This window comes from Scyliorhinus canicula, chromosome 9 (assembly GCF_902713615.1).
Source record: "Scyliorhinus canicula chromosome 9, sScyCan1.1, whole genome shotgun sequence".
Classification (NCBI taxonomy): domain Eukaryota; kingdom Metazoa; phylum Chordata; class Chondrichthyes; order Carcharhiniformes; family Scyliorhinidae; genus Scyliorhinus; species Scyliorhinus canicula.
This window is the reverse complement of record NC_052154.1, coordinates 170,933,282-170,957,676: the sequence shown is the minus strand read 5'-3', so window position 1 is coordinate 170,957,676 and position 24,395 is coordinate 170,933,282. Positions and strand designations below refer to the sequence as shown.

At 46.2% G+C, this 24,395-nt stretch overlaps 1 protein-coding gene across 5 annotated transcripts in view; it reads left to right on the top strand.

The window, feature by feature from the left end:
* LOC119971897 (ecotropic viral integration site 5 protein homolog) overlaps window positions 1–24,395 on the top strand; it is a 377,542-nt gene that overhangs the window by 185,485 nt on the left and 167,662 nt on the right. For all 5 annotated transcript variants that reach the window (XM_038808185.1, XM_038808183.1, XM_038808182.1 and 2 more), the window contains one exon: window positions 9,975–10,084. In XM_038808185.1, coding sequence (XP_038664113.1) covers window positions 9,975–10,084 — 110 coding nt within the window. The remainder of the gene's footprint in view (window positions 1–9,974; window positions 10,085–24,395) is intronic.

The window sequence follows — 24,395 nt, the reverse complement described above, 5'->3', positions numbered from 1 at the left end:
CTTGCTATCCACCCTGTCTATACCTCTCATATTTTTGTAGACCTCAATGAGGTCCCCCTCGACCTCCGTCTTTCTAATGAAACCAATCCTAATCTACTCAACCTCTCTTCATAGCTAGCGCCCTCCATACCAGGCAACGTCCTGGTGAACCTCCTCTGCACCGTCTCCAAAGAATCCACATCCTTTTGGTAATGTGGCGACCAGAACTGTACGCAGTATTCCAAATGTGGCCAAACCAAAGTCTACAACTGTAACATGACCTGCCAACTCTTGTACTCAATACCTCTTCCGATGAAGGAAAGCATGCCGTATGCCTTCTTTACCACTCTATCGACCTGCGCAGCCACCTTCAGGGTACAATGGATCTGAACACCCAGATCTCTGTATATCAATTTTCCCCATAGCTTTTTCATTTACCGTACAGTTCGCTCTTGAATTGGATCTTCCAAAATGCATCACTTCGCATTTGCCCGGATTTAACTCTATCTGCCATTTCTCCGCCCAACTCTCCAATCTATCTATATTCTGCTGTATTCTCTGACAGTCCCCTTCACTATGTGCTACTCCACCAATCTTAGTGTAATCTGCAAACTTGCTAATCAGACCACCTATACCTTCCTCCAGATCATTTATGTATATCACAAACAACAGTGGTCCCAGCACGGATCCCTGTGGAACATCACTGGTCACAGTTCTCCATTTTGAGAAACTCACTTCCACTACAACTCTGTCTCCTGTTGCCCAGCCAGTTCTTTATCCATCTAGCTAGTACACCTGGACCCCATGAGACTTCACTTTCTCCATCAACCTACCATGGGGAACCTTATCAAACGCCTTACTGAAGTCCATGTATATGACATCTATAGCCCTTCCCTCATCAATCAACTTCGTCACTTCCTCAAAGAATTCTATTTAGTTGTTAAGACATGACCTTCCCTGCACAAAACCATGTTGCCTATCACTGAAGCGATTAACAGTTGCTGAATTGGTCCAGGTGCAGCGCCAGTTTTGCTGTTGTGGAAGTCCACTAATCCTGACCCAGCATCTCTGGTCCTCCAGGATGTCGTTTTCCCGGAACGAGTAGAGTGGAGATGGCAAGCTGCTGAATAAGATAAGAGCCAATGGTGTCAGGGGCAAGGTACTGGCATGAATAGAATATTGGCTGACTGGCAAAAGGCAGAGAGTAGGGATAAAGGATGGGAGCCAGTGACTAGTGGTATTCTGCAGGGGTCAATGTTGGGACTGCAGCTATTTACAATATATACTAATGATCTGGAAGAAGCAATTGAGGATATTGTTGCTAAGTTGGCAGATGATACAAACATATTTGGAGGGAGAGGTTGTGTTGAGGAAGCAGAGAGACTACAGAAGGATCTGCACAGGCTAGGAGAGTTGACAAAGAACTGGAAGATGGAATACAATGTAGAAAAGTGTGAGGTTGTGCACTTTGGTAGGAAGAATAGAGGCATAGGGCTTTGTTACCCTCTCACTCAAGCGAAACAAGGCTAGTGAATAGTGGGCGAGGCCAAAAACGAGAACCGCGCCAGGCTCCAAACTCCAGTAAGTGAAATTGGAATCTCCCCATAGTGCAGCAAGAAACCAATTATCACCACTTAAACCCCTTTTCCGTACAATTAATGAGAGCCACCCCTCATCTTACGGCCTCCTGTCATTCAGTGTCCTCCCCAGCAAGTGGGCATGCTGGCATCAATTAGTACTCATGTTGAAAAATGCGAACCTGGCAGGAGGGCTTCTGTGGGACTGTGAGGAGGTGAGTAGCCATTTTTGGTCACAGGCCCTCCGCAGGAGTGAGCCGCCATACGTTGGTGGGGGGGAGGCACTTGGGGGCAACCACTCGCAGCACCATCATGCTAACCCCTGGACCCTGTGTACCCATTACCCTTGTCCCTGCCCATCTGCCCGAACGACCACCCATAACCCCGCCGACTGCCGAGGCTTCTGGCCATGCGCCTGAAGGCTATTGCTAATGGGGAATTGGCAATCGTGGTTAAGTGAGCACTTCATGCAACCCAAGTGGATTCACATGGGTGGGCGGGCCGTGTAGCACTCATTGCCCAGCATCCCAACACACCTTGATGCATGGACATTGTGACTTAACACTGTGGGAGGCAACACCACATGCAACAGCCAACATCCGAATACCCAGGGGATGGGACATATCTCTGGGGACATGTCCACTGCCGGAGGGTGAGTGGGTGCCGTGGGAGGGGGAAATGCCGTGGGAGAGATGGGCCAAGGGTCTGGAGGTCAGCATGCATGCAAAAGAAAGTGACAGTGGCATCATAATGGTTGTGCACAAGGGTGTTTAATGTGTAATACAAGTCCCCACTCTCCCCATGGTGTCGCCCCCCCCACCCTCCCAACCCCCACCACCGTTAGCCACATGCATGGTTCACAGTGGTGGGAGCGGGGTGTGTGAAGGGAAGGTTAGTGTGTGAAGGGGTTGGGGGTTACATGGAGTTGGGGAGTGGATGGCCCCTTGAGGGCGGATAGGTCTCGGCAGGGAGGGGGTGGGTGGTTGGGGATGGAGCGCTGGTGCCGACTCACTCGTGATAAGCAGAGCACTGGAGGCCAGTCCTCCTGGTCACACTCCCTAAGCTCACAGTTGCCGCCATCTTGTCCCAGGCAGTGCTGGTTGCCCTATGGCTAACCCTCCGGGACTCTCGGGGGAACAGGCATCCCTCCTAGTCTCCACTGCGTCTAGGAGCCTTCCCAGGTCAGCGTCCCCGAATCTTGGGGCTGGTCTCCTCGGTGCCATTGTTGCGAGCTGGCTGGAGTTGACTGAGTGAGTGCCGCTTAAGTGCTGCTTGGCCTTGTTAACCGGGGGGGGGGGGGGGGGGGGGGGGGGGGGGGGCTGGCGAACGCGATGACGGCGTATCGGCTGGCGGGCCTTTTATGGCAGGAATGTGGCAAGAAGCCCGTGGGGCCTCGTTAAGTTGACCAATTAATGTTGAATAGCTTGTTGGCCTTGCTGGGCTGAGCGCCAGGAAGCTTGCGGCAATTCCCGCTCGCTACACTTAGAAATTGTTCCGGAGAATAGCGCCCATAGAATATTTCTAAATGGGAAAAGGATTCAGAAATCAGCAGCACAAGGGGACTTAGGAGTCCTAGTTCAAAATTCTCTTAAGGTTAATATGCAGGTTCAGGCGGCGTCATATAAAGACACAGATTTGGGAGCACTGAAATCGGCACCTGTTCCGATCTCGCCGACCCGATACTCCACAAGTCCGGTGGTGGTGGCAGCACTGAGAATCTGGGGGCAGTGGAGGAGATACAAGAGAGTGGAGGGAGCTTCGGTTTGGACCCCGATTTATAATAATCATCGGTTAGTACCAGGTAGGCTGGATGGTGGGTTCCAGAGATGGCAAAGGGCATGAATTAGGAGGATGGGGATCTATTTATAGATGGGAGCTTCCCCAGCTTGAAAGCCTTGGAAAATAAAGTGAATTGCCAGCAGGGAATGGGTTTAGGTATTTGCAGGTGCGAGACTTCTTGAGAAAGCAGGTTCCGGCCTTCCAGCTGCTGCCACCATGGGGGATACAGGACGGAGTTGTCTCCAGTACCTGGGTGGGAGAGTGGAAGATATCAGATATTTACCAGGAACTTTTGGAGGCGGAGGAAACTCCGGTGGAGGAGCTCAAGGGCAAGTGGGAGAACGAGCTGGGAGGAGAGATAGAGTCGGGTTTGTGGATGGATGCCCTAAGCAGAGTTAATACATCCTCATCATGTGCCAGGCTTAGCCTGATACAATTCAAGGTAGTCCACCGGCACACATGACGGTGGCCCGGATGAGCAAATTTTTTGGGGTACAGGACAGCAAAACATGTCCACGTGTTTTTGGCATGCCTGAAACTTAGAGGATTCTGGCAGGATTTCAAGAAGGCCATGGTACTCAAAACACAGGTGATGCCGAGTCCGGAGGTGGCGATCTTTGGAGTATCAGAAGAGCCGGGAGTGCAGGGGACGAAAGAGGCCGACGTCTTGGCCTTTGCCTCCCTGGTAGCCCGGAGACGGATCTTATTAATGTGGAGGGACTCGAAGCCCCCTGAGTGTAGAGACCTCGGTTTGTGACATGACTGGATTTCTCAGTCTCGAGAAAATAAAGTTTGCCTTAGGGTCAATGGTAGGGTTCACCCGGAGGTGGCAGCCATTCGTCGGCTTTCTCGGGGAAAATTAAAATGTTAGCAGATGCCGAATTCCAAATGGGGGGCGGGGGGGCGGATTGTTGTTTTATGGTTGGGGTGTGTGAAGATTGTGATGGGGTGAAAATGTTTATTGTACCATGTTTATGTCGTCATTATTATTCTAAAAACTTGCAAATACCCTAATAAAAATATTTTTAAAAAATATGCAGGCTCAGTTGGCAGTTGGGATGGCAAATACAATGTTAGCATTCATGTCGAGAGTGCGAGAGCAGGGATGTACTGTTGTGGCTGTAAAAGGCTCTTCTCAGACCCCATTTGGAATATTGTGAGCAGTTTTGGGCCCCGTATTTAAGGAAGGATGTTCTGGCCTTGGTGAGGGTTTAGAGGAGGTTCCCAAGAATGATTCCCGGCATTGAGGATTTGTCATATGAGGAGCGGTTGAGGTTTTTACTATGTCCTGAGATTTGTTGGTCAATGCTTCAGCGCTCGGGGGGGGGAGGGAGGGTGGGGGGGTGCGCGCGGGGGAGGGCGTGGGGAGGTCTTTCCAGGGGGGACTTGTGGCGTGGGTGGCGTTACAATTTAAAATGTAATAGGGGTAAATGTTTGTATCGAAAAATTTCAATAAAAATTATTTAAAAAAAAAAAAAAAATGCTTCAGCGCTCTAGAGTTGAGACAATATGCTTAAATCCTGGTTGACTTGTGGTGGCTGGAAGGAGGTGGGGTGGGGCTTTCCAATTTACGGTGCGGCTGCTTTTGGGAGGATTCCCGCCCTGATGGTAGGGTGTGTTCCATTGGATGAAAGCTGCTAACGATGATGTTGTTCTTTCCGAATGTCTCGGCTCTGCAGTGCAGGTGGTCGAAACTCAATTTTGAGAATTGCAACTGTATCTTTTTTACGGAGGGGTTGAAGGCATACAAGGAGGTTCTTGCACCGAAGGAAGCACTTTCCTTGGATCGAGGGAGCACATTTGATCCTGTCTCCAAGGCCTGGGATTTGCCTTCCGACTCCTGGTCCTATCTTGTCCAGTTTCGGATGTCAGTCGTGATGGGTTGGGAATGGATGAACCCGTCAGGTCATCCCCCACTACTGGAGTCTGGGTTGTTGGCTTCTTGGGTTCAGTTGAGACGGCATGTTGGAAGCAATGACACACATTCTTTCCATATCTGCATGGATTTTCTCTTGGTGCTCCGGTTTCCTCCCACAGTCCAAAGTTGTGCAGTTTAGGTGGATTGGCCATGCTAAAATTTCCCCTTAATGCCCAAAGGTTGCCTAAATTGCCCAAAGGCTAGGTTGGGTTATGGGGATAGGGTAGGTGAGTGGGCCGAGGTTGGGTGCTCTTTCAGAGGTCGGTGTATACTCAATGGACCGAATGGTTTCCTTCTGCACTACAGGGATTCTATGAATCTGTCCCACACATTCTGCAGTTTCCATTTTTTTTTAAAAGTTTTTATTTTCTTCCTACTAAAGTGGGTTTAATAAGGGCACAGGGAATCCACACTGAGTAAGAATAAAGAACTTTGGTTATTTACAGTTACGTTATACCCAATGACCGGTAGATCCCTTCTAGGTCTCCTCACGGTTGGTGCCTGACTGGCCAACTTTTTGTACATTGCTGAATGCAGTTCCCCCGCCCCTCAGCGGGGGAGCTCGTATTCCGTGAGAACCTTGGGGAAGATCATCATTCCCACCCCATAGGTTCCCTGCGGAATATGACAGTGGGAAACTTCACATTTTCCCACATTATAGTCCATCGACCAAATCTTTGCCCAATCACTTTATCTATATCCCTTTGCAGACTCTGTGGACAGGCTTTGGGAAGTCAGAAGGTGAGTTACCAGAATTCCTATCCCTGACTTAGTATTGTAGCCACATTATTTATATGACTGGTTTAGTTAAATTTCTAGTCAATGGTAACACACAGGATGTTGGTGATAAGGCGTACAATGAGAAATAAGGAGAGAGAGGAGTTGAACACGTGGCTACAGGGATGGTGCAGGAGGGAGGGTTTTGGTTTCCTGGATAATTGGGGTTCATTCTGGGGTAGGTGGGACCTCTACAAACAGGATGGTCTTCACCTGAACCAGAGGGGTACCAATATCCTGGGGGGGAGATTTGCTAGTGCTCTTCGGGGGGGTTTAAACTAATTCAGCAGGGGGATGGGAACCTAAATTGTAGTCCCAGTGTACAGGATGTTGAGAGTAGTGAGGTCAGGGATAGGGTTAAAAGTTCGAAAGAGGGCACCGGCAAGCAGGACGCTGGTTTGAAGTGCGTCTACTTCAACGCCAGGAGCATCCGGAATAAGGTGGGTGAGCTTGCAGCATGGGTTGGTACCTGGGATCTCGATGTTGTGGCGATTTCGGAGACATGGGTAGAGCAGGGACAGGAATGGTTGTTGCAGGTTCCAGGATTTAGATGTTTCTGTAAGAACAGAGAAGATGGTAAAAGAGGGGGGGGTGTGGCATTGTTAATCAAGGAAAGTATTACGGCGGTAGAAAGGACGCTTGAGGACTCGTCTACTGAGGCAGTATGGGCCGAGGTTAGGAACAGGAGAGGAGAGGTCACCCTGTTGGGAGTTGTCTATAGACCTCCGAATAGTCCCAGAGATGTCGAGGAAAGGATTGCAAAGATGATTCTTGACAGGAGCGAGAGTAACAGGGTAGTTGTTATGGGGGACTTTAACTTTCCAAATATTGACTGGAAATACTATAGTTCGAGTACTATAGATGGGTCAGTTTTTGTGCAGTGTGTGCAGGAGGGTTTTCTGACACAGTATGTAGACAGACCAACAAGGGGCGAGGCCACATTGGATTTGGTACTGGGTAATGAACCCGGCCAGGTGTTAGATTTAGATGTAGGTGAGCACTTTGGTGATAGTGATCACAATTCGGTTATGTTTACTTTAGCAATGGGCAGGGATAGGTATATACCGCAAGGCAAGAATTATAGCTGGGGGAAAGGCAATTATGATGCTATTCGGCAAGATTTAGGAGGTATAGGATGGGGAAGGAAACTGCAGGGGATGGGTACAATCGAAATGTGGAGCTTTTTCAAGGAACAGCTACTGCGTGTCCTTGATAAGTATGTACCTGTCAGGCAGGGAGGAAGTTGTCGAGCAAGGGAGCCGTGGTTTACTAAGGAAGTTGAAGCACTTGTCAAGAGAAAGAAGAAGGCTTATGTTAGGATGAGACATGAAGGCTCAGTTAGGGCACTTGAGAGTTACAAGTTAGCCAGGAAGGACCTAAAGGGAGAGTTAAGAAGAGCGAGGAGAGGACACGAAAAGTCGTTGGCGGATAGGATCAAGGAAAACCCTAAGGCTTTCTATAGGTATATCAGGAACAAAAGAATGACTCGAGTAAGATTAGGGCCAATCAAGGATAGTAGTGGAAAGTTGTGTGTGGAATCAGAGGAGATAGGGGAAGCATTAAATGGATATTTTTCGTCAGTGTTTACACTGGAGAAAGACAATGTTGTCGAGGAGAACACTCAGGTTCAGTCGACCAGGCTAGATGGAATTGAGGTTCAAAAGGAGGAGGTGTTAGCAATTTTAGAAAATGTCAAAATAGATAAGTCCCCTGGGCCAGATGGGATTTATCCTAGGATTCTCTGGGAAGCCAGGGAGGAGATTGCAGAGCCTTTGTCCTTGATCTTTATGTCGTCTTTGTCGACAGGAATAGTGCCGGACGACTGGAGGATAGCAAATGTTGTCCCCTTGTTCAAGAAGGGGAGCAGAGACAACCCTGGTAATTATAGACCTGTGAGCCTTACTTCGGTTGTGGGTAAAATGTTGGAAAAGGTTATAAGAGATAGGGTTTATAATCATCTTGAAAAGAACAAGTTGATTAGCGATACTCAACACGGTTTTGTGAAGGGTAGGTCATGTCTCACAAACCTTATTGAGTTTTTTGAGAAGGTGACCAAACAGGTGGATCAGGGTAAAGCTGTTGATGTGGTGTATATGGATTTCAGTAAGGCGTTTGATAAGGTTCCCCACGGTAGGCTATTGCAGAAAATAAGGAAGTATGGAATTGAAGGTGATTTAGCGGTTTGGATCAGTAATTGGCTAGCTGAAAGAAGACAGAGGGTGGTGGTTGATGGCAAATGTTCATCCTGGAGTTCAGTTACTAGTGGTGTACGGCAAGGATCTGTTTTGGGGCCACTGCTGTTTGTCATTTTTATAAATGACCTGGAAGAGGGTGTAGAAGGATGGGTTAGTAAATTTGCAGATGACACGAAGGTCGGTGGAGTTGTGGATAGTGCTGAAGGATGTTATAGGATACAGAGGGACATAGATAAGCTGCAGAGCTGGGCTGAGAGGTGGCAGATGGAGTTTAATGCGGAAAAGTGTGAGATGGTTCACTTTGGAAGGAGTAACAGGAATGCAGAGTACTGGGCTAATGGCAAGATTCTTGGTAGTGTAGATGAACAGAGAGATCTCGGCATCCAGGTACATAAATCCTTGAAAGTTGCCACCCAGGTTAATAGGGCTGTTAAGAAGGCATATGGTGTGCTAGCCTTTATAAGCAGGGGGATTGAGTTTCGGAACCACAGGGTCATGCTGCAGCTGTACATATCTCTGGTGCGGCCACACCTGGAGTACTGCGTGCAGTTCTGGTCACCACATTATAGGAAGGATGTGGAAGCTTTGGAAAGGGTTCAGAGGAGATTTACTAAGATGTTGCCTGGTATGGAGGGAAGGTCTTACGAGGAAAGGCTCAGGGACTTGAGGTTGTTTTCGTTAGAGAGGAGAAGGCTGAGAGGTGACTTAATAGAGACATATAAGATAGTCAGAGGGTTAGATAGGGTGGACAGTGAGAGTCTTTTTCCTCGGATGGTGATGACCAACACGAGGGGACATAGCTTTAAATTGAGGGGTGAGAGATATAGGACAGATGTCAGAGGCAGTTTCTTTACTCAGAGAGTAGTAGGGGTGTGGAACGCCCTGCCTGCAACAGTAGTAGACTCGCCAACTTTAAGGGCATTTAAGTGGTCACTGGATAGACATATGGATGAAAATGGAATAGTGTAGGTCAGATAGGCTTCAGATGGTTTCACAGGTCGGCGCAACATCGAGGGCCGAAGGGCCCGTACTGCGCTGTAGTGTTCTATGTTCTATGATCGTAGTGCCATTGAAATAAAGGGAAATGGTGAGGTTCCCTCTTGTTAAAAATGGTCCCTTCCTGGGACTTGTATGACACACATATTACAGAGCACTTATCAGCCCAAGCCTGAATGTTGTCCAGGTCTTGCTGTGCACAGGCATGAACTGCTTTATTATCTGAGGAGTTACGATTGGGTCTGAATTCAATGCCAATATCATCATACATCTCCACCCCTGACCTTATGATGGAGAGAAGATTATTGATGAAGCAGCTGAAGATGGTTGGGCAAGGACACTACTCTGAAGAACTCCTGCAGTGATATCCTGGGGCTAAGATGATTGGCCTCCAACAGCCACAACCATCTTCCTTTGTGTTAGGTATGGCTCCACCCAGCAGAGTTTGTCTCTTGATTTCCATTGATTTCAATTGTACTTGGGCTTCCTGGGGTTACACTTGGTCAAATGCTGCCTTGATGTCAAAGGCAGTCACTCTCATCTCACCTCTGGAATTCACCTTTTTGGGCCACGTTTGAACCAAAGCTTTAATGATGTCTGGAGCTGAATAAGTTAGATGAAGAAGGGTATGATGGGGCTCACATGGAGCACAAACACAGACATGAACCTGTTGAGCCAAATTGCCTGTTTCTGCACTTTTTATCCTTTGTGATACTTTCCCACAATTAATATTGTCTTTATTTTTTTTTACAGAAAATGAAAATACAAGCACAACGTGTTTCGGCAGATATTAAACAAATAGACCTTGATGTAAATCGCACTTTTAGAAATCATATCATGTTCCGGGATCGATATGGAGTGAAGTAAGTAATATTTTTAGTAGCGAACAGCAGCATTTAGAATATGGGGCCAAGTTCATGGATGTGTCACCATCACTTCAGTTCCACTGCTAGGAGCTACAGGCATGCACTTGACAGCTCAGAAAAGAGCAGATATAAGCAATGTCATTAGCTGCTAGTGTTTGAACCCAGGTCTAATCATAGCTTAAATTTGGGAATTATTTTCACACTTGGATAAGTTCTGCTATTTTAGTGACATTATTGACACCCCCCAATACATTTTCTATCAACATGGTTAGCATTTATATATATATATTTTTTTTTTTTGAGAAATACAGCACAGGACAGGCCCTTCGGCCCACGATGTTGCGCCGAACTTTTGTCCTAGGTTAATCATAGAATTTTGGACAATTTTTCATGGCCAATCCACCCAACCTGCACATCTTTGGACTATGGGAGGAAACCGGAGTACCCGGAGGAAACCCACGCAGTCACGGGGAGGATGTGCAGACTCCACACAGACAGTGACCCAAGTCGAAATCGAACTTGGGACCCTGGAGCTGTGAAGCAATTGTGCTATCCACAATGCTACCGTGCTGCCCTTAAGAAGTTAACCTACACTCCATTATTCTACCCTAATCCAAGTACCTATCCAATAGCCGCTTGAAGGTACCTAACTTTTCCGACTCAACTACTACCACAGGCAGTGCATTCCATGCCCCCACTACTCTCTGGGTAAAGAACCTACCTCTGACATCCCCTCTATATCTTCCACCATTTATCTTAAATTTATGTCCCCTTGTAATGGTGTGTTCCACCCGGGGAAAAAGTCTCTGACTGTCTACTCTATCTATTCCCCTGATCATCTTATAAACCTCTATCAAGTCGCCCCTCATCCTTCTCCGTTCTAATGAGAAAAGGCCTATATGTTGGTAGTCCACACATAATTTTAGGAGCATAATTCATAAGAAATATAAAATTAGTGCACAACTGGTAACATCTTCACATATAATACACAATGTCATTGGCACTGCAACATCTATTTCAGGCTGACCTAGGGAGGTCCACCCACTGTCAAACCTGACCAGAGGAGGCCATGTTAGTTAAAAAAAATGACTAGTCCTCATGTCCAGAAAGGTCAGGAGTGCTCTCCTCAGATCTCACCAAGGAGTCATTGGATCTCCCCAGCCCTGATTTTGTCTCTTGCACTTAGCACTGATATCAGCTGCTAAAGTCCTTATCAATCACTGGACTGTTACTTTGTATCTCCAGCATCCTCACACTTCCTGCCAGATTTCTGTTCTTGCCCATTGTCCCTGACATCAGTCTTGCCCACTGCCCCTGACATCTCCTGCTGACATCAAGAGGGATATTGACACAAAATATTTAAATGTGACCTGTGAGTTAAAATGGCCCGGGCTTTGACAGAGATCCCTATGGGGTTTCTCCGAGTCCTGGCTATCCCAACTTGCTCCCAGTTAAAATCAACGCCAACCTGCTTTCAGCTGGACAAGCAGGTGACTTGCCCTGTCTTGAAGTGCAAAGCTGTCACTTGCAGCCATCGAATGAAAGCATGTTGTTAGCTGATTAGTATCATAAACAACGAAACATGTTAAGGATCGCATGTTAATAGCAATGATTTATATTTATGTAGTCACTACAGTGCAATAAAACATTCCAAGGTCCTTCACAGGATCATTATAAAACAAAATATGACACAGAGCCACATAAATAGATGAGGTCAAATGACCAAAAGCTTGGTAAAAGACATGTATTTTAAGGAGTGTCTTAAAGGTGAAAACTGAGATAGAGAGATGTGGGGAGGAAATTGCAGAGCTTCGGGTTTTGACAACTGAAGGAATGGTCACCAATGGTGAAACAATTAAAATCAGAAATACCCGAGGGGCCAGAATTAGATGAGCGCAGATCTCTCAGAGGGTTATGCAATTCGAATAAGAATGTTTCATTTCAGTGAAATAAAGTCAGAAGTAAAAGATCTTATGCATATGATGTAATACCATGGCCTTATTTTGAATGTACCACTCTATTTTTTCTTTATCATTTGATTCCACTGACTGTAAATCTTAAAACAAAACAATACATAGGATTAGATTTTTAACAGTTTTTACCCAAGCAATTTCTACACCTAAGTGGTTTTTATCTTTCTATTTCTATTTCATACGTGTAGACCTATATAGCACTAAACACATCTATATAATGTTAGCTGAACTTAGCGACATAACACTGACGATGTACACCAATATAATACTGAGTACACCAATATAACAGTGCTCCAATATAACACTAATCAAATCAATATAATACTAACTCAACAAGCCAAATTTAAAACAAAGTATAAACTACAAGCCTTTCCAAAAAGTGGAACACGATGAACCTGATAAGCCGATCAGTCTTATATGAGTAACGTGAAAACTACAAGGGTAGAATTTTAAGGATGGCGGTTGATCAGCACTCACCATCCCGAGAGCTGGCGTGTAACGTGCTACCGCAGACTCTTGGAAGCCCTATGCCATTTAACGCTCGCTTGAGCATTGATTGGCATTGGGTGGGACTTCTGACATTACTTGGAAAAAAGTCCCACCTGTTAGACCCAGCCAGGCACAGCGCTACAGTGGCTAGAAGCGATGCTGTAGCGCTCTGCCTGGAATTGAGCCCCAGGGCTGTTATAAAGATCAGTATGGGGGGTGGGAGCGTAGGGGACACCCTTGCGGGTCGGGAAGGGTGTGATCATGGTGTCAGGGGAGTAAGGAGGCCTGGAGCTCCAAGATCCTGGAGGGAAGGGAGCTCCAACTCTGAAAGGGCTTCAGATTGAGTGCCCCGCTTCTGGCCTATGACGAAGAAAGGTTTGTTCCTCTGTTATCCACCTTACACAGTCCCGCCAGCCTAAATTTCGACGCTGGGTGGGGAAGGCCCTTAAATGGCCTCAATTCGTCCAATAGGTGAAAGGGCAGATTTCCCACCCAAGGCCCTGCTCGCCTGATCCTGAAATTGTGAATCCTACCCATTCAATTTTACATTCCAGAATTCAGAATTAAGTTTCAGGTCGATGACCTTTCATTTGGGTTCTGAGGAACTGTCATCGCCTAAAGCATTAGTCTGGGGGTTTAAGCAGTAAATGAGTAGAGTAGAAGTAGATAATGTTATGGAGATAGAGGTAGACTGTCTTTGTGTTGGAGCGGATGTAGAGCTGGGAGTTGAGTAGAACACTAAAGTTACAAACAGTCTGAAACTGTCTGTGATGTCTGAAGTGGGAGATGCAATCAGTGGCAAGTATTACAGACCTTGCGCAGGGCCAGAGACCATGGGCAAGATTCTCCAACCCCCCGCCGGGTCGGAGAATCACCCAGGGCCGACGTCAATCCCGCCCCCGCCGTGTCCCGAATTCTCTGCCCCTCGGGATTCGGTGGGGTGGGAATCGCGCCGGTCGGCGGGCCCCCCGCGCCAGTTGGCGGGCCCCCCGTGGCGATTCTCCGGCCCACGATGGGCCGAAGTCCCGCCACTGACAGGCCTCTCCCGCCGGCGTGGATTAAACCACCTACCTGTGGCAGGGGGATGGGTACCAATGCAGGAAGTTGGAAGGTAGTAAAACAGGGACAGAAGCAGCATGGTAGCATTGTGGATAGCACAATCGCTTCACAGCTCCAGAGTCCCAGGTTCGATTCCAGCTTGGGTCACTGTCTGTGCGGAGTCTGCACATCCTCCCCGTGTGTGCGTGGGTTTCCTCCGGGTGCTCCGGTTTCCTCCCACAGTCCAAAGATGTGCAGGTTAGGTGGATTGGCCATGATAAATTGCCCTTAGAGTCCAAAATTGCCCTTAGTGTTGGGTGGGGTTACTGGGTTATGGGGATAGGGTGGAGTTGTTGACCTTGGGTAGGGTGCTCTTTCTGAAAGCCGGTGCAGACTCGATGGGCTGAATGGCCTCCTTCTGCACTGTAAATTCTATGAAATAAGTAAGGGGGAAAGTGTAAGGCAGCGAAGCCATAGTCAAAAATCAAAAACGGTGACAGTACAAAGTACAGTGACTGAGGGGAGCTCAGTGAATAGGCCCAGTAATACTGAAAGGAATAAAACTGGAAGTAAAAACATTAATGGTAAGCGACGCGGCAGGTTGTTACATGAAGATATGGGTTCAACGACAAGGAAAATTAGGAGAAATGTTAAGAGGAAATATAACTTAGGAAAGGTTACTGATCGAGATGTTAAGATTCAAAATTGCGAGGCATCTGGATAGAAATTGTCCCATTGGGCAGACGCAGCATGGGTTCGTAAAAGGCAGGTCATGCCTAACTAATTTAGTGGAATTTTTTGAGGACATTACCAGTGCAGTAGATAACGGGGAGCCGATGGATGTGGTATATCTGGATTTCCAGAAAGCCTTTGACAAGGTGCCACACAAAAGGTTGCTGCATAAGATAAAGATGCATGGCATTAAGGGCAAAGTAGTAGCATGGATAGAGGATTGGTTAATTAATAGAAAGCAAAGAGTTGGGTTAAATTTGTGTTTCTCTGGTTGGCAATCAGTAGCTAGTGGTGTCCCTCAGGGATCCGTGTTGGGCCCACAATTGTTCACAATTTACATAGATGATTTGGAGTTGGGGACCACGGGCAATGTGTGCAAGTTTGCAGATGACACTAAGATGAGTGGTAAAGCGAAAAGTGCAGAGGATACTGGAAGTCTGCAGAGGGATTTGGATAGGTTAAGTGAATGGGCTAGGGTCTGGCAGATGGAATACAATGTTGACAAATGTGAGGTTATCCATTTTGGTAGGAATAACAGCAAACGGGATTATTATTTAAACAATAAAATATTAAAGCATGCCGCTGTTCAGAGAGACTTGGGTGTGCTAGTGCATGAGTCACAGAAGGTTGGTTTACAAGTGCAACAGGTGATTAAGAAGGCAAATGGAATTTTGTCGTTCATTGCTAGAGGGATGGAGTTTAAGACTAGGGAGGTTGTGTTGCAATTGTATAAGGTGTTAGTGCGGCCACACCTGGAGTATTGTGTTCAGTTTTGGTCTCCTTACTTGAGAAAGGACGTACTGGCGCTGGAGGGTGTGCAGAGGAAATTCACTAGGTTAATCCCAGAGCTGAAGGGGTTGGATTATGAGGAGAGGTTGAGTAGACTGGGACTGTACTCGTTGGAATTTAGAAGGATGAGGGGGGATCTTATAGAAACATTTAAAATTATGAAGGGAATAGATAGGATAGATGCGGGCAGGTTGTTTCCACTGGCAGGTGACAGCAGAACTAGGGGACATAGCCTCAAGATAAGGGGAAGTAGATTTAGGACTGAGTTTAGGAGGAACTTCTTCACCCAAAGGGTTGTGAATCTATGGAATTCCTTGCCCAGTGAAGCAGTTGAGGCTCCTTCATTACATGTTTTTAAGGTAAAGATAGATAGTTTTTTGAAGAATAAAGGGATTAAGGGTTATGGTGTTCGGGCCGGAAAATGGAGCTCTGTCCACAAAAGATCAGCCATGATCTAATTAAATGGCGGAGCAGGCTCGAGGGGCCAGATGGCCTACTCCTGCTCCTAGTTCTTATGTTCTTATGTTCTTATAAAACAGAGGTTAAAAAAAACAACATAAGTGTATTTTACCTGAATGCTCATAGTATTCGGAATAATGTAAATGAGTTGATGGCGCAAATCATCGTGAATGACTATGATTTAGTGGCCATTACTGAAACATGGTTAAAGGATGGTCACAAATGGGAGTTAAATATCCGAGGGTATCAAACTATTCGGAAGGACAGAGTGGATGGTAAGGGAGGTGGTGTAGCTCTGTTATTTAAGGATGACATCCGGGCAATAGTAAGGGATGACATCGGTGCTATGGAGGTTAAGGTTGAATCCATTTGGGTGGAAATCAAGAATAGTAAGGTGAAAAAGTCACTGATAGGAGTAGTCTATCGGCCACCAAATAGTAACGTTATGGTGGGGCAGGCAATAAACAAAGAAATAACTGATGCATGTAGAAATGGTACAGCAGTTATCATGGGGGATTTTAATCTACATGTCGATTGGTTTAACCAGGTCGGTCAAGGCAGCTTTGAGGAGGAGTTTATAGAATGTATCCGTGATAGTTTCCTAGAACAGTATGTTAAGGAACCTACGAGGGAACAAGCGGTCCTAGATCTTGTCCTGTGTAATGAGACAGGATTCATGATCTCATAGTTAGGGATCCTCTCGGAAGGAGCGATCACAATATGGTGGAATTTAAAGTACAGATGGAGGGTGAGAAGGTCAAATCAAATACTAGTGTTTTGTGCTTAAACAAAGGAGATTACAATGGGATGAGAGAAGAACTAGCTAAGGTAGACTGGGAGCAAAGACTTTATGGTGGAACAGTGGAGGACCTTCCAAGCAATTTTTCACAGTGCTCAGCAAAGGTTAATACCAACAAAAAGGAAGGACGGTAGAAAGAGGGAAAATCGACCATGGATATCTAAGGAAATAAGGGAGAGTATCAAATTGAAGGAAAAAGCATACAAAGTGGCAAAGATTGGTGGGAGACTAGAGGACTGGGAAATCTTTAGGGGGCAACAGAAAGCTACTAAAAAAGCTATAAAGAAGGGTAAGATAGAGTATGAGAGTAAACTTGCTCAGAATATAAAAACAGATAGTAAAAGTTTCTACAAATATATAAAACAAAAAGAGTGGCTAAGGTAAATATTGGTCCTTTAGAGGATGAGAAGGGAGTTTTAATAATGGGAAGTGAGGAAATGGCTGAGGAACTGAACAGGTTTTTTGGGTTGGTCTTCACAGTGGAAGACACAAATAACATGCCAGCGACTGATAGAAATTAGGCTATGACAGGTGAGGACCTTGAGAGGATTGTTATCACTAAGGAGGTAGTGATGCGCAAGCTAATGGGGCTAAAGGTAGACAAGTCTCCTGGCCCTGATGGAATGCATCCCAGAGTGCTAAAAGAGATGGCTAGGGAAATTGCAAATGCGCTAGTGATAATTTACCAAAATTCACTAGACTCTAGGGTGGTCCTGGTGGATTGGAAATTAGCAAACGTGACACCACTGTTTAAAAAAGGAGGTAGGCAGAGAGCGGGTAATTATAGCCCAGTGAGCTTAACTTCAGTAGTAGGGAAGATGCAGGAATCTATCATCAAGGAAGAAATAACGAGGTATCTGGATAGAAATTGTCCCATTGGGCAGACGCAGCATGGGTTCATAAAGGGATGGTCGTGCCTAACTAATTTGGTGGAATTTTTTGAGGACATTACCAGTGCGGTAGATAACGGGGAGCCAATGGATGTGGTATATCTGGATTCCCAGAAAGCCTTTGACAAGGTGCCACACAAAAGGTTGCTGCTTAAGATAAAGATGCATGGCATTAAGGGTAAAGTAGTAGCATGGCTAGAAGATTGGTTAATTAATAGAAAGCAAAGAGTGGGGATTAATGGGTGTTTCTCTGGTTGGCAATCAGTAGCTAATGGTGTCCCTCAGGGATCTGTGTTGGGCCCACAATTGTTCACAATTTACATAGATGATTTGGAGTTGGGGACCACGGGCAATGTGTCCAAGTTTGCAGATGACACGAAGACGAGTGGTAAAGCGAAAAGTGCAGAGGATACTGGAAGTCTGCAGAGGGATTTGGATAGGTTAAGTGAATGGGCTTGGGTCTGGCAGATGGAATACAATGTTGACAAATGTGAGGTTATCCATTTTGGTAGGAATAACAGCAAACAGGATTATTATTCTGTTGATCAGAAGGGAAGGGAGAAGAGGAACAGAGCACTTGTCATTGGGGACTCCATAGTTAGAGGAACAGACAGGAGGTTCTGTGGGAACGAAAGAGACTCACGGTTGGTGTGTTGCCTCCCAGGTGCCCCTGTTCGTGATGTCTCTGATCGTGTTTTTGGGATCCTTAAGGGGGAGGGGGAGCAGCCCAAGGCGTGGTCCACATAGGTACCAACGACATAGGTAGGAAGAGAGATGGGGATTTGAGACAGAAATTCAGGGAGCTAGGGTGGAAGCTGAGAGCTAGAACAAACAGAGTTGTTATCTCTGGGTTGTTACCCGTGCTAGCGAAGTGAGAAATAAGGAGAGAGAGGAGTTGAACACGTGGCTACAGGGATGGTGCAGGAGGGAGGGTTTTGGTTTCCTGGATAATTGGGGCTCATTCTGGGGTAGGTGGGACCTCTACAAACAGGATGGTCTTCACCTGAACCAGAGGGGTACCAATATCCTGGGGGGGAGATTTGCTAGTGCTCTTCGGGGGGGTTTAAACTAATTCAGCAGGGGGATGGGAACCAAAATTGTAGTCCTAGTGTACAGGATGTTGAGAGTAGTGAGGTCAGGGATAGGGTTAAAAGTTCGAAAGAGGGCACTGGCAAGCAAGACGCTGGTTTGAAGTGTGTCGACTTCAACGCCAGGAGCATCCGGAATAAGGTGGGTGAGCTTGCAGCATGGGTTGGTACCTGGGATCTCGATGTTGTGGCGATTTCGGAGACATGGGTAGAGCAGGGACAGGAATGGTTGTTGCAGGTTCCAGGATTTAGATGTTTCTGTAAGAACAGAGAAGATGGTAAAAGAGGGGGGGGGGTGGCATTGTTAATCAAGGAAAGTATTACGGTGGTAGAAAGGACGTTTGAGGACTCGTCTACTGAGGTAGTATGGGCCGAGGTTAGGAACAGGAGAGGAGAGGTCACCCTGTTGGGAGTTGTCTATAGACCTCCTAATAGTTCCAGAGATGTAGAGGAAAGGATTGCAAAGGTGATTCTCGACAGGAGCGAGAGTAACAGGGTAGTTGTTATGGGGGACTTTAACTTTCCAAATATTGACTGGAAATACTATAGTTCGAGTACTATAGATGGGTCAGTTTTTGTGCAGTGTGTGCAGGAGGGTTTTCTGACACAGTATGTAGACAGGCCAACAAGGGGCGAGGCCACATTGGATTTGGTACTGGGTAATGAACCCGGCCGGGTGTTAGATTTAGATGTAGGTGAGCACTTTGGTGACAGTGATCACAACTCGGTTATGTTTACTTTAGCAATGGGCAGGGATAGGTATATACCGCAAGGCAAGAATTATAGCTGGGGGAAAGGCAATTATGATGCTATTCGGCAAGATTTAGGATGTATAGGATGGGGAAGGAAACTGCAGGGGATGGGTACAATCGAAATGTGGAGCTTTTTCAAGGAACAGCTACTGCGTGTCCTTGATAAGTATGTACCTGTCAGGCAGGGAGGAAGTTGTCGAGCAAGGGAACCGTGGTTTACTAAGGAAGTTGAAGCACTTGTCAAGAGGAAGAAGAAGGCTTATGTTAGGATGAGACATGAAGGCTCAGTTAGGGCACTTGAGAGTTACAAGTTAGCCAGGAAGGACCTAAAGGGAGAGTTAAGAAGAGCGAGGAGAGGACACGAAAAGTTGTTGGCGGATAGGATCAAGGAAAACCCTAAGGCTTTCTATAGGTATATCAGGAACAAAAGAATGACTAGAGTAAAATTCGGGCCAATCAAGGATAGTAGTGGAAAGTTGTGTGTGGAATCAGAGGAGATAGGGGAAGCGTTAAATGGATATTTTTCATCAGTGTTTACACTGGAGAAAGACAATGTTGTCGAGGAGAATACTCAGGTTCAGTCGACCAGGCTAGATGGAATTGAGGTTCAAAAGGAGGAGGTGTTATCAATTTTGGAAAATGTCAAAATAGATAAGTCCCCTGGGCCAGATGGGATTTATCCTAGGATTCTCTGGGAAGCCAGGGAGGAGATTGCAGAGCCTTTGTCCTTGATCTTTATGTCATCTTTGTCAACAGGAATAGTGCCGGAAGACTGGAGGATAGCAAATGTTGTCCCCTTGTTCAAGAAGGGGAGTAGAGACAACCCTGGTAATTATAGACCTGTGAGCCTCACTTCGGTTGTGGGTAAAATGTTGGAAAAGGTTATAAGAGATAGGGTTTATAATCATCTTGAAAAGAACAAGTTGATTAGCGATAGTCAACACGGTTTTGTGAAGGGTAGGTCATGCCTCACAAACCTTATTGAGTTTTTTGAGAAGGTGACCAAACAGGTGGATGAAGGTAAAGCGGTTGATGTGGTGTATATGGATTTCAGTAAGGCGTTTGATAAGGTTCCCCACGGTAGGCTATTGTAGAAAATAAGGAAGTATGGGATTGAAGGTGATTTAGCGGTTTGGATCAGTAATTGGCTAGCTGAAAGAAGACAGAGAGTGGTGGTTGATGGTAAATGTTCATCCTGGAGTTCAGTTACTAGTGGTGTACCGCAAGGATCTGTTTTGGGGCCACTGCTGTTTGTCATTTTTATAAATGACCTGGAAGAGGGTGTAGAAGGATGGGTTAGTAAATTTGCAGATGACACGAAGTTCGGTGGAGTTGTGGATAGTGCTGAAGGATGTTATAGGATACAGAGGGACATAGATAAGCTGCAGAGCTGGGCAGAGAGATGGCAGATGGAGTTTAATGCGGAAAAGTGTGAGGTGGTTCACTTTGGAAGGAGTAACAGGAATGCAGAGTACTGGGCTAATGGCAAGATTCTTGGTAGTGTAGATGAACAGAGAGATCTCGGCATCCAGGTACATAAATCCCTGAAAGTTGCCACCTAGGTTAATAGGGCTGTTAAGAAGGCATATGGTGTGCTAGCCTTTACCAGTAGGGGGATTGAGTTTTGGAGCCACAAGGTCATGCTGCAGCTTTACATAACTCTGGTGCGGCCGCTCCTGGAGTACTGCGTGCAGTTCTGGTCACCACATTATAGGAAGGATGTGGAAGCTTTGGAAAGGGTTCAGAGGAGATTTACTAGGATGTTGCCTGGTATGGAGGGAAGGTCTTACGAGGAAAGGCTCAGGGACTTGAGGTTGTTTTCGTTAGAGAGGAGAAGGCTGAGAGGTGACTTAATAGAGACATATAAGATAGTCAGAGGGTTAGATAGGGTGGACAGTGAGAGTCTTTTTCCTCGGATGGAGATGACCAAAACGAGGGGACATAGCTTTAAATTGAGGGGTGGTAGATACAGGACAGATGTCAGAGGCATTTCTTTACTCAGAGAGTAGTAGGGGTATGGAACGCCCTGCCTGCAACAGTAGTAGACTCGCCAACTTTAAGGGCATTTAAGTGGTCACTGGATCGACATATGGATGAAAATGGAATAGTGTAGGTCAGATAGGCTTCAGATGGTTTCACAAGTCGGCGCAACATCGAGGGCCGAAGGGTCCGTACTGCGCTGTAATGTTCTATTTAAATAATGAAATGTTAAAGCATGCTGCTGTGCAGAGAGACCTGGGTGTGCTAGTGCATGAGTCGCAAAAAGTTGGTTTACAGGTGCAACAGGTGATTAAGAAGGCAAATGGAATTTTGTCCTTCATTGCTAGAGGGATGGAGTTTAAGACTAGGGAGGTTATGCTGCAATTGTATATGGTGTTAGTGAGGCCACACCTGGGGTATTGTGTTCAGTTTTGGTCTCCTTACTTGAGAAAGGACGTACTGGCACTGGAAGGTGTGCAGAGGAGATTCACTAGGTTAATCCCAGAGCTGAAGGGGTTGGATTACGAGGAGAGGTTGAGTAGAATGGGACTGTACACGTTGGAATTTAGAAGGATGAGGGGGGATCTTATAGAAACATAGAAAATTATGAAGGAAATAGATAGGATAGATGCGGGCAGGTTGTTTCCACTGGCGGGTGAAAGCAGAACTAGGGGGCCTCAAAATAAGGGGAAGTAGATTTAGGACTGAGTTTAGGAGGAACTTCTTCACCCAAAGGGTGGCCTGGCCCGCGGTCGGGGCCCACCGATCGGATGTCGGGCCTGTGCCGTGGGGGCACTCCTTTTCTTCCGCCTTCGCCATGGTCTTCACCATGGCGGAAGCAGAAGAGACCCCCTCTGCGCATGCCCAAGTATGACGTCAGCAGCCGCTGACGCTCCGGCGCATGTGCGGAATTACACCGGCCGGCGAAGTCCTTTCGGCTCCGGCTGGCGTGGCGCCAAAGGCCGTTCACGGCAGCCGGCGGAGTGGGAACCACTCCGGCACGGGCCTCACCCCTCAATGTGAGGGCTTGGCCCCTAAAGGTGCGGAGAATTTCGCACCTTTGGGGCGGCCCAACGCCGGAGTGGTTCACGCCACGCCGCCCTGCCGGGTAGGGGAGAATCCAGGCTAAGAACTTTAATCTTCCCAATGTTCAGCTGGAGGGAGTTGCAGCTCATCTAATTTCAGATGTTAGATAAGCAGTCTGGGTAGCCATAAAGATATTAAAATTGACCGCCATCGGAGGCAACCTGTAATGTGGATGATTTTCTAATATCATGAGAAACCTTCCACAAAATAAGTTTTCCAAGGCTCAGGAGATGGATATGCTGCTGGCATAAGAATCATGTTGGGTCTGGCTATGGCTGGTAACTTTGCACTAATTGCAGTGCACTATATTTGTGCATGTGCAAATGCTTTAACATGGCATCACATGGTTTCCCTGTTGTTATTGAGCTATCCTGGAGTATGAATTTTTCAATAATGGTAACTAACTCAATTTGAGATTCTTCCAAGGTTTCCATAATATAAAACCAAAGAATTGGGAGTTTCAGCAATCAACAAACTTGACTAATTTATGACTATCGGTATGCATGAAAGGTGGAAAACTCTTCATAATGTTGTAGTAAATACAAGCAACAGTAGACTTGAAAGGAAATGCATTTTTCTATTTTTGTTCTGACCACTTGATTCCAGTGCACTGGCTCAGTTATGTGGTATGTTAAACAGTGTCACTGAGACTGATCTGTAGCATAAATAAAATCTTGGTGGTTTGTGTCATGATGACAACACTTATTCAACAGCCAATTGTGTGCCAGAGGAAAACTCACAAAAATCTACTTTTATTTTTTAATAAAGCCGACTTCTTGTGTGTGGGAGCCATGAAATGTTGCATCAGGCTCTGAATCATTGGTTATGCAAAACAAAGTAGGTATGAACAAAAAAGATAGCTGTTAAAAGTATGCCAGTGTGGGGTGTTGTTCTGATGAACTTTTATTACTGCAGGTTGGTGAAGTTTCAAGCTGCTGCTGTTACTATGCGATGCAAATTTGCATTAAAATGGCAGTGAGCCATGCTGAGGCCATTCAAGCTGTAAAGCATACACAGTAAACAAAGATGAAAATAATTGTTTTTTAGATTGGGGTAAAACGAGAATAGCAACAGTGAAAATAATTATTGGATTGGATTTATTTATTGTAACGTGTACCAAGGTACAGTGAAAAGTATTTTTTTGCGAGCTGCTCAACAGATCATTAAGTACATGAAAAGAAAAGGAAATAAAATAAAATACATAATAGGGCAACACAAGGTACACAATGTAACTAGATAACACCGGCAACGGGTGAAGCATACAGCGGTGTAGTGTTAATGAGGTCAGTCCATAAGAGGGTCATTTAGGAGTCTGGTAACAGTGGGGAAGAAGCTGTTTTGAGTCTGTTCGTGCGTGTTTTCAGACTTTCCTGCCCGATGGGAGAAGTTGCAAGAGTGAGCAGGCCGGGTGGGATGGGTCTTTGATTATGCTGTCCACTTTCCCCAGGCAGCCGGAGATGTAGATGGAGTCAATGGATGGGAGGCAGGTTTGTGTGATGGATTGGACTGTGTTCACGACTTTCTGAAGTTTCTTGTGGTCTTGGGCTGAGCAGTTACCATACCAGGCTGTGATGCAACCAGATAGGATGCTTTCTATAGTGCATCTGTAAAAGTTGGTAAGAGTTAATGTGGGCATACCGAATTTCCTTAGTTTGCTGAGGAAATAGAGGCACTGTTGTGCTTTCTTGGTGGTAGCGTCGACGTGGGTGGACCAGGACAGATGTTTGGAGATGTGTACCACGAGGAATTTGAAACTGCTAACCATTTCCACCTCGGCCCCGTTGATGCTGACATGGGTGCGTTCAGTACTTTGCTTTCTGGAGTCAATGACCAGCTCTTTTAGTTTTGCTGGCATTGAGGATTGATTGTTGTCGCTGCACCACTCCACTAGGTTCTCAATCTCCCTCACATGACTTTAAAGTTATGTAAGAAAAGGAAGTGTTTGGGGGTCTGATAAATAAACATGGGTTAGTACGATGGCACAGTCGTTAGCACTGCTGCCCCACAGCACCAGCGACCGGGGTTCGATTCTAACCTTGGGTGACTGTGTGGAGTTTGCACGTTCTCCCTGTGTTTGCGTGAGTTTCCTCTGGGGGCTCTGGTTTCCTCCCGCAGTCTATAGATGTGCATACATAGAAACATACGTAGAAAATAGAAGCAGGAGGAGGCCATTCAACCCTTCGAGCTTCATTATGATTATGACTGACCATCAAGTTCAATACCTCGATCCCAC